Source organism: Nematolebias whitei, chromosome 1 (genome assembly GCF_014905685.2).
Source record: "Nematolebias whitei isolate Nwh7 chromosome 1, NemWhi1, whole genome shotgun sequence".
In the NCBI taxonomy this organism is placed as follows: domain Eukaryota; kingdom Metazoa; phylum Chordata; class Actinopteri; order Cyprinodontiformes; family Rivulidae; genus Nematolebias; species Nematolebias whitei.
Genome location: NC_056498.1, coordinates 1,283,484 through 1,294,059, shown reverse-complemented (window position 1 = coordinate 1,294,059; position 10,576 = coordinate 1,283,484). Strand labels below are relative to the sequence as shown.

General features: G+C 42.3%; 1 protein-coding gene across 1 annotated transcript in view; it reads left to right on the top strand.

Annotated features, from left to right (window-relative positions):
• The window catches only part of LOC119414306 (mucin-5AC-like), a 39,875-nt gene that overhangs the window by 977 nt on the left and 28,322 nt on the right, over positions 1 to 10,576 (top strand). The window contains exons 2-3 of the mRNA XM_037681404.1: positions 7 to 1,734; positions 1,826 to 1,941. Of these exons, the coding sequence (XP_037537332.1) occupies positions 7 to 1,734; positions 1,826 to 1,941 (1,844 nt within the window). The remainder of the gene's footprint in view (positions 1 to 6; positions 1,735 to 1,825; positions 1,942 to 10,576) is intronic.

The following is a 10,576-nucleotide window of genomic DNA, read 5'->3' as shown; positions in this document are numbered from 1 at the left end:
GTTCAGTAACAACAGAGCCTACTGAGATAACCACACCATCTGACACAACTTCTACTGGACCACCAACAACTGAGGCTGGTGGGACAACATCAGAATCAGACCCAACAAGTTCAACTAGTTCAGTAGCAACAGACACTACTGAGTTAACCACACCATCTGACACAATTTCAAATGGTCCAACAACTGAGGCTTGTGGGACAACATCAGAATCAGACCCAACAAGTCCAACTAGTTCAGTAGCAACAGAGCCTACTGAGATAACCGCATCATCTGGCACACCTTCTACTGGCCCAACAACAACTGAGGCTGGTGGGACAACATCAGAATCAGTTCCAACAATTCCAACTAGCTCAGTAGCAACAGACACTACTGAGCTAATCACATCATATGACACAACTACTTCAATTGGCTCACCAATAACTGAGGTTGGTGGGACAACATCAGAATCAGCCCCAGCAAGTCAAACTAGTTCAGTAGCAACAGACCCCACTGAGCTAACCACACCATCTGACACAACTTTTACTGGCCCAACAATAACTGAAGCTGGTGGGACAACATCAGAATCAGACCCAACGAGACCAACTAGCTCAGTAGCTACAGAACCGACTGAGTTAACCACACCATCTGACACAAATTCTTCAACTGGCTCACCAATAACTGAGGTTGGTGGGACAACTTCAGAATTAGACCCAACAAATCCAACTAGCTCAATAACAGCAGAGCCTACTGAGATAACCACATCATCTGACACAACTTCTACTGGTCCAACAACAACTGGGGCTGGTGGGACAACATTAGTATCAGACCCAACAAGTCCAACTAGTTCAGTAGCAACGGGCCCTACTGAGCTAACCACATCATCTGACACAACTTCTTCAACTGGCTCACCAATAACTGAGGCTTGTGGGACAACTTCAGAATTAGACCCACCAAATCCAACTAGCTCAGTAACAACAGAGCCTACTGAGATAACCACACCATCTGACACAACTTCTACTGGTCCAACACCAACTGGGGCTGGTGGGACAGCATCAGTATCAGACCCAACAAGTCCAACAAGTTCAGTAACAACGGAGTCTACTGAGACAACCACACCATCTGACACAACTTCTACTGGTCCATCAACAACTGAGACTGGTGGGACAACATCAGAATCTGAGCCTACAGGTTCAGTTAGCTCAGTAAAAACAGAGCCTACTGAGACATCCACACCATCTGACACAAGTTCTTCTGGCCCACCAATTACTGAGGCTGGTGGGACAACATCAGAATCAAAGCCAACAATTCCAACTAGCTCAGTAACATCAGAGCCTACTGGAACAACTACACCACCTGATACAACTGGCCTCACCACCCCACCAATAACCTATTTAACTGAAGCCACCTCAGGACCTAAAACCACATCGGTTTCTGAATTTGCAACATCTACTTTTGTTAGTACATCCTCACCACCTGAGTCTGCCTATACTGGTGGTGCAACAACTACTGGTACTGGAACATCATCAGGTTTAGACCCAACAAATCCAACTGCAGCGTCTAGTCAGACTACCATGTCAGCGGACGTCACCGCTTCCACTGTCACATCAACAGCTCTGCCAACTGAAACATCCCCAAAAGTAACAACATCTAAACCTCTCAATTGCCAAAATGGAGGCTTATATAATGGATCTCACTGCATATGTCTTCCTGGATTCAGTGGAGAAAGATGCCAAAATGTTGTCACCTTTATTCCAGGTACTACATTTGCAAGCTCAAATGTGTTTTTTCAATTTAAAATGTAGGCATGTTGTATTTATTTCAACATTTTATTTTTTTATTTTTGCAGGTGTTTTTAACCAATCAGTGGTAGTGAAAGTGATGATCAGTGTGGTATACAATGACAATTATGACGACAAGGAATCCTCCGAATACAAGAAGTTTGTTGGAAACTTTAAAAAAACGGTATGTTAATTGGATACACACAGTGGTTAATTTGAGCCGGATTCTGCCGAAACTAGATCCGGGAACTCTCTCTCGTTTTGACCCGTTGTGTTCTGGCAACTCTTTGCTTGGAGCCGCCAACTCTGCTACTATAATTCCAAAGCCATTACGCATTTTTATTTTGATTATTTATTAAAAAATACAACGAGAGGAGACGATAACCTTAGCACGGTGGACCCAGTCTGTGGAGTGGATGTTCCAGCCACAACGTGCGCGGTGCACCAGTTCGCGGCGCACCAGTTCACTCACACTTTACTTCGAGGAGCAGGAGAGGAGCCTCTAGGCGGGGGGTTGAGGACAGAGGGACACATACCATACCATGCCATTTTATTTATAGAGTACTTAAAACAGCGACAAGGCCAACCAAAGTGCTGTACAGACAGAACAACAGACAACACACAAAGCAATATACAAAATGAAGTAAATCAGAAATATAGACATAAAACGATGCAGACAATGACGACAAACCAGTGTGGAGCATATAGGTTCAAAACACAGATCCTCTGGTGTTGAAAGCTACTGAATAGTAGTGAGTTTTTAAACGGGACTTGAAAACCGAGAGGGAGGGGGCCTGTCTGACAAGCAGAGGTAACTCGTTCCAGAGTCTTGGTCCTGCTACAGAGAAGGCCCTGTCACCTCTGCGCTTAAGACGAGTTCCTAGAACTGTGAGGAGCATCTGGTCCGCTGACCTCAGGGAACATGATGGGACATACGGTTGTAGCAGATCAGAGATAACGGGGGCGAAACTGTTCAGTGATTTGTAGACATACATGAGTATTTTGAACTGGATTCGAAAGTGAACCAGTAACCAGTGCAGTGAGGCCAAAACTGGTGTAATGTGCTCTCTTTTACCTGTACTGGTTAAAAATCGGGCTGCTGCATTCTGGACCAGTTGTAGTCGTGCAATGGAGGTCTGACTGATACCAAACAGGAGTGAATTGCAGTAATCAAGCCTAGATGTAATGAATGCGCGTATTACTGTCTCCAGGTTCTTTTTGGACAATATGGGCTTCAGTTTAGACAGCTGCCTCAGTTGGAAGAAACATGATTTAACAATCATGTTTAATCATTTAACAATCATTTAAAATTTAATGACAAAATTTAATGATTTAACAATCATGTTTACATGATTGTTAAATCACGGACAGATGGTCACATTTACACACAAAGGTTCTGTGCGGAGTCCTTCTCTCCTCCTCCTCTCTAAATATTGTCCCTACTCAGCGGGGCTGTGCACTGAAAAACACCTCTTCTCCTCCTCTCAGACCCCCAAAACAGAAATGATCATTTATTCAACAGAATAAATAAATGCCTGTGGGCAGTGCATGTTATACACAGTGTCTCCAGACAGCTCTACACAGCGCGCACAACATCAGCAGGTGTCTGAACTCCTGCTACATTTCAGACATAATAAATAAAAAAGCTTACTGTAAAAATAAATTAAAAATACAAAGATAGAAATTTTTAATGTGCTATTCATATTATATGTCACGTTTCAAAACAACGGCGCTAATTTGTCAAAATAACAACAGCGATCAAAATGTAAAAAAGACAGTTCAATTTACTTTAATAAAAAATGGAAAAGAAAAGATGGATTGTCCGACAACCGAGAATTGAAGCCTTCAGGTGTTTCAAACGGTGCCTCGAGATTAGAGCAGGAAGACTTAATTCAGTGGAGATTCCTGACAGAATCGGAGCTGCTAAATTCACAGACAACTTGTTGTTGCTTTCTAAAATAGTAATTTAATTAAGTGTTTACAAATGTAGGTAAATGCTGATGGTCCTCCTTGGAGGTAAATACTGTATAATACCCCGTTAAAATCCACCAAAATGCAGGAAATGGCATCTCTGTTATTCAAAACTTTCTGCAAGAAGACCCACGAACCCCACCTCCCGACCCCTCACCCAACGGACACCCCCACCCCTCCCCCAGCCTGCCCGCTGTTTCGGCATCAGTCAGTTTACAAATTAAACCCTGGATACACACTTAGTACTTATTTCCAATAATCTAACATTTTAGTGCATTTTATATGTTCTAAATCCATAAAATACAGAAAATTGGTTATTTTACATTTCACACACATACCAGATTTTTGGCAGCATGGTGGCTCAACTGGTAGAGCTGCTGCCTCTCAGCGAGAAGGTCCTTGGTTCAAACCCCAGTCCAGGGGCCTTTCTGGGTGGAGTTTGCATGTTCTCTTCGTGCATGCGTGGGTTTTCTCTGGGTACTCCGGTTTCCTCCCACAGACCAAAAACATGCATGTTAGGCTGATTGGTAACTCTAAATTGTCCCTAGGTGTGAGTGAGAGAGTGAATTGTTGTTTGTCTCGTTTGTCTCTATGTGGCCCTGTGATGGACTTGCGACCCGTCCAGGGTGTACCCCGCCCCTCGCACAGTGATTGCTGGACATGGGCACCAGCGACCCCCGTGACCCAAAATGGAATAAACGGGTAAAGATAATGGATGGATGGATGGACCAGATTTTTGTCCCAATGAATGCATAGAATACACAATATATTACATCCATCCATCCACTATTTTCAAGTTCAAGTTCAAGTAGGTTTATTGTCATTTCATCACATGTGATACATGAGGTGGAATGCAATTATGTGCACAGGGTCCCAGTTACACCCGACATCAGCAAAAACATAAAGTGTAAAAATAAATAGTAAATAAGGATCTAAGATATACACTAAGGGGCCGTTTACACAGCGCATATTTTGAGTGAATCCGCTCCTTTCTCTCTGCGGTTCTGCTCTTCATTTACACGACACCAGTGGCCCCCTCTTTGAATTCGAAGGTTTCTGAACCCACCTTCCAGAGTCGAGGTTTTTCGCTGACCCCCCGCTGATAATGTAAACATCGCCCGCTGAGGCTTTGTGTTAAACAACATGCGCACACGCACGCGCAGACGGACAAACAGCATATTTCTATCAACATGGCGGCGGACACACTGCTTTCTGAACTATGACTGATGAAATATATTTTTAATCTCGTAGTTAATCTAAGTCAGATTCCAGGTGCTGTGACCGACATCTGTGTTGGAAGAGACACAGTCAGATCCAGTTCTAATATCGCTGTTTATAGAACGAGGCACGTGCACACGTCACGCTGCACTATAACATACTAAATATGCTAAATAATAAGCTAAATAGTATTTATCTTAAGTGTGAGCGATATAATGAAGCTCTCTGAGCTAAATGAAGCTATCTGGACATTATGTAATTCAAATTATGTGATTAAAATGATGCTAAACATATTGCGTGTTATTAAAGTTGAAAATGAAGACATCAGGTTTAATTTTTATTTTATTTATTTATTCAACACCCCAAACTGTATGTTACACAAACACTGATATTTAACTGAACACATAAAAAACAAGTTAACTGTAAACTGCATTAATGAACTGGACTCTTGTTTTCATCCTTGATATACTGGTCCCACATTGTTCATTGGTTCAGGAAGTCACTCCTTTGATTAATGCAGCTTAAAACATTTAATGGATTGAATAAAAGAACTTAGGGGAATTTTAAATAAATAGTTCATCCAACATCTCTCTCTTCGACGTCCTCCTGCACTGCACCTGGGCCGAGGCTCGTTCAGAACCTGTCCGTCTGGTGGAAGGACAGCTCCTTCTTCTTTCAGAAAAAAAAATAATAATAAAAACTCAGTTGGTTATTGTGTGATCAAAGTAAACACAAGCAAACATTATTAATAACATTGATTTACCTGCTGTAAATCAGCTACTGATTATCACGGAGTAAAGTCCGACATCGTTGACTCAGTTCTGGTCCACTCAGCTACCAGGGGTGGAGCTGTTAGACAAGGCGGTCCTGCTTGGTGTCAAATATGTCGACTTTTATTCAAAATCCAACTTTAACTTGTTAAGTTGTTGTTAGCTGAGCTTTTAGCCCAGAAGAAAGGAGCATGCCAAGACAGCACGCATGCGCATTAGGTGAAGGTACAAAATTCACAGCGCCATGTAATGACCCGGCATGGTAACTACAGCGGATTTGGTGGGGCGGAGGGGATTCCTCTGGATGCATGTAAACACAAAATTCGTCCGTGTCAACGCGGATCTTTTCCTCTAATTAACATGTGAAAAAACCTACGTTTCCTCCCATCGTGTCCGTGTAAATAGGGCCTAAGATGAATGCTAAACGAACACCAAACAGTATGCTAAAAGATCTAAGATATATGCTAAACACTAACAATGCAAAACAATACGGCGTAACAACAGCAGCCTGACAACTTCTTTACCTTCTTCTTCCTTTTCCAGTCACAGAGGTCACTGGTGCCCATGTCCACCCATCACTGTGTGAGAGGCGAGGGACACCTGGACCGGTCTCTCCAGTTATCACAGGGCCACATAGAGACAAACTAGACAAACAACTAGTCACTCTTTCACTCTCATCTAGGGACAATTTAGAGTTACCAATTAACCTAACATGCATGTTTTTGGTTTGTGGGAGGAAATCAGAGAACCCGGGGCAAACCCACGCATGCACAGAGAGAACATGCAAACTCCACCCAGAAAGATTCCCAGCCGATGTTTGAACTGGGGCTACCTGCCCGCTGAGAGGTGGCATCTCTACCATGCCATCGTGCTGCCCACAAAATATAATATTTAAAATTTTGGTAGCAATAATATCTGCCTAAGGATTGATTACTTTGTAGACTGTAAATACAGGGAAATTTCAATAAATAACGTACATATACAATGAAAACATATGGTAAACACTCAGATTTTTATTTTATATTATTTTTTATTTAAACTGTAGTGAACTAGACCTAAGGTCAGGATTTGACCTTAAGGACCTTATGGGACAGAACTTGTCATTTCATTGATTTGCATCCAGAAATACAGGTTGACCCATCCTGAGACTTTCTTTCTTGAATTAATCAAGTGAAAGAAGACTATTCTCTATTATCATTACTATTTTACAAATGTTTGATAATCAAATTGTGTTAGTTCAAACAATGTTTGAATGTTGAAGTGAACTACTCATTTTTATTAACTGTGAAACAGTAATAATGATTCTTAATCCTCATTCAAAGTGAAATCAAGTTGGAATACGTTACAGAGTAATGATTCAATTTCTTGATCGTCTGTTTGAAGTGAGCAAATGTGTAAGTTGTTCAAAGTTCAAGTTTCGGTCAACTGCAAGTTTACTGAAAAAGAAATGTCATGTTTAACTTTTACAGCAAGATACTGGAGAAGTGACTCCACAAAGTCTGGTTTCTTCATAACAATCTTTTGTCTGTTCTTAAACAATCTCAATCTTTTTCCTTGACTTTTCATAACACCTTACATCACAAAACACACCTCTGTTTGGTCCATTCGACCAATCAGACAGTCCTCAAATGAACCGGAAGTGACCCTTCTTAAAAGGTGCAGCACTTCCTAGTGACAGCAGTTCCAGAGTTCATGAAGGCTGGAATTCAGGATGCTGATGAAAGAAAAATCAAGCTGAACACGAGAAGATCTGGGAATTATGAAAGTCTGTTCTGGATACCCACGACTCCCGAGGTTTTAGCTGCTCTTACGGAGACGCTGAAAAGTGGCTCGAAGTGGAACTTTACGCCGGAACTGACATATCTTCAGAAAAGGTAAAAAGTCGATCTTCAACCAAAGTGTACCGTTGGGAAAAGCTGGTCCAAAGGAGCGTGCATGTTCTGGTTAAAACAGACAAATTCCCTCACACATCTCTCTCAAGATAAACTTCATCTTTCCATCTTTAAAATTCTTCTATCTGCTAAAAATCATTACAGATATTTTTAGAAATCTCTGAAGCAAAGTTTTTCAATCACTGCCATGTGATTGACGTCTGCTGTTCTGCTGAAAGTGAGAAAACAATCGCCGCATTGTTTACCACTCTTGTAAAACTGATTAATAAGCTGTCGTTATTTTCAATTCTTGCCAATTAATGTAAATGTGTGATGTGTTAAACTTGATTCTGTTAATAAATGACCCACTCGTTTGTGAGTCAAAGATAATTAACGTCTCACGTCCACATTTTATTAGATTCAGATGCACGTCATTATACAGTCCAGAAAAATGAAAGAATCCGTTTAATTTATGAATATATCAGCATATGTTCATTCTACAAAACTTATTTAAAGAGTCATGAGGACTCATTTTCAAGAGAGACCTGAGCAGATGGTGGGGGTTAAGGGCCTTGATCAAGGGGGGCAAATGAGGATAGAGGCAAGTGTAGGTGTTTCATCTTTTCCACCCACATTTTGATGTTGTTGATCCAGGGACGGTGGAGAGTCGAACCGGCAACCTGTGACCTTTTGATTGCAGGTCCACCTTCTCTAACCTTGGCCGCACCACTCCCCTTGGGTGTGGTGATGGGTTATCAAATCAGATTCATAACATAGCTATGGTAAATAGACTACTAATATAGCGCCTTTCTATCTTATCGAGATACTCAAAGCACTTTACACTACAATCTGTGTCCTCATTTACCCATTCATACAGCACTCTACTAGATCTCTACAAAGCTAATGGAACAAATTATTCTAAATAAACTAATCAGTGCTTTATCACATTCATACACCGATGGGACACACATCGGAGGCAACAAGGGTTTCAGTGTCTTGCCCAGGGACACTTCGGCATGTGACTGCCAGTGGATTTGAACCCCCCAACTCTTGCATTTGGAGAATGACTGCTGTAACCACTCAGCCACAGCCACCTTACTGCCACACTGCCGGTCTCAGATCAGTAGGGTCTCGCCCCTCACAGGCCTGGATACGAGCAGCAGCTTAGTATGGAACATTGTGGTACTATAGTCGTATCCTCACCTGTGGCAAGTTCACCCACAATTGTTGAAACTGGACCTCAAGATCTAGCAGAGGTCTGATCTTAGAACCAAGTTGTCTCTCCATCCATTGCCCAGGGAATTAGCTGCCTTTCCCACATCTCTCATGGTGATCCAATGCGCTAGCATTAGCGTTAGCATTAACAATAGGCTGCAGTTGAGATAAAGGCAAAACTAGGTTTTTTGTACTTAGAGGTCATATTGCCAGCTTGTTGGTTCAGTACTGTGGCAATATCAGTCTCCGAAAAAGAATCCAGCCCTAAGGTAGCAAGAGTGCAGTTATAGAAATTAGTTTTCCATCAGGCCTGACGGGAGCTATCCGAGACACAGCCTACTCCATCAGCACCATTTTGAGTCTTCGGTTTCGGGCTTTTGATGTGGTTTTAAGAATCATACAGCACAAAGAAAACTAAATAAAAATGCACAATATAAAATTGTGTTAATCTACTTGTAGAGGAGGAGACAATAAGTTTACTATGTTGAAAGGATGAGGAAAGAAAGAAGAGTGCAGCAGTTAATCAGACTGAAAAGAGAGTAGTGCTGGTGCATTGCGAAACAATTGCGCATGTGGGCTCGGGCTTCTATGGTGCAGTTTTCGTGAGAAAATGGAGGCTCGTGGGGAAAGGCGCGCATGGACAACGTCTCCCCTGACATGTTGGGCTTTTTACTCACATTTCTAGAACAGTTTTACTGTGAACAGAGAGAACTGGAGGGTGACAAATATATCACTATCAACCTTGTTTGCCTCTGGTATGAGAAACTGAAGCAACACTACCAGTCCTCACACAGTGGATCATCAGCCCCGCACGTCCACTGACTGGCTGGTTGAAAGAGGTAAAAAAAAAAAGTCCAGTTGAGCTTCAGATGGATCACTGGAACATCAGCCGCACACATGTGCTGACCGGCTAGTTGAAAAAGGTTTTAAAAAAGTCCAGTTAAGCTACTGATGGACAAAGGGATCATCATCCACATGCGTTCTCTGACCGTTAGTAAGTATAATAATTATATCTAAAAAAGTTAAATCTGGTCCTCTGGACATTCAAAAAATCCCAAAACAAAGCAAAACAACAAAAAATGTAGAAACGTTTCGTCTCTCGTCCGAGAGACTTCTTCAGTCTGAGGCGCTGTTTTCAGCTCAGTCTCTTAAATAGCACCTTCTCAGAGTGGATCAACCAGTTTTGCTGCTGACAACCAAAACCAGCTGATCACATGCTCAAGAAGGACCATCAGCCTAACAATGGATCATTAGCACACTGATGGCTGTGTACTGTTCACAGAGGGCTGAGTGATACTAGCAATCACAGCATTGTAAGAGGGGGACAATTGAACACGTAGGCCTCCACCCCTGTTTAATGATGGACGGTTTCTTTTCACAAAGATGGCCTCCTTTACTCCTCTCTCAAACCATCGTTCCTCTCTATCCAGGATGTGCACGTCTTCATCCCTGAAAGAGTGACCGCTGGCCTGGAGATGAGTGTAGACCGCAGAGTCCTGGCCTGATGATGTTGATCTTCTGTGCTGGGCCATCCTTTTGGCCAGTGGCTGTTTTGTTTCCCCAATGTAAGACTGATCATAGCCCTCCTGACACTGAACAGCATACACAACATTACTCTGTTTGTGCCGGGGGACTGGATCTTTGGGATGAACCAGTCTTTGCCGTAATGTATTTTGGGGTTTAAAAGCCACTGGGACGTTATGTTTAGAAAATAAACGTCTCAGTTTCTCTGATACTCCCTCAACATATGGAATGACCACTGGTCTGGGTCTGG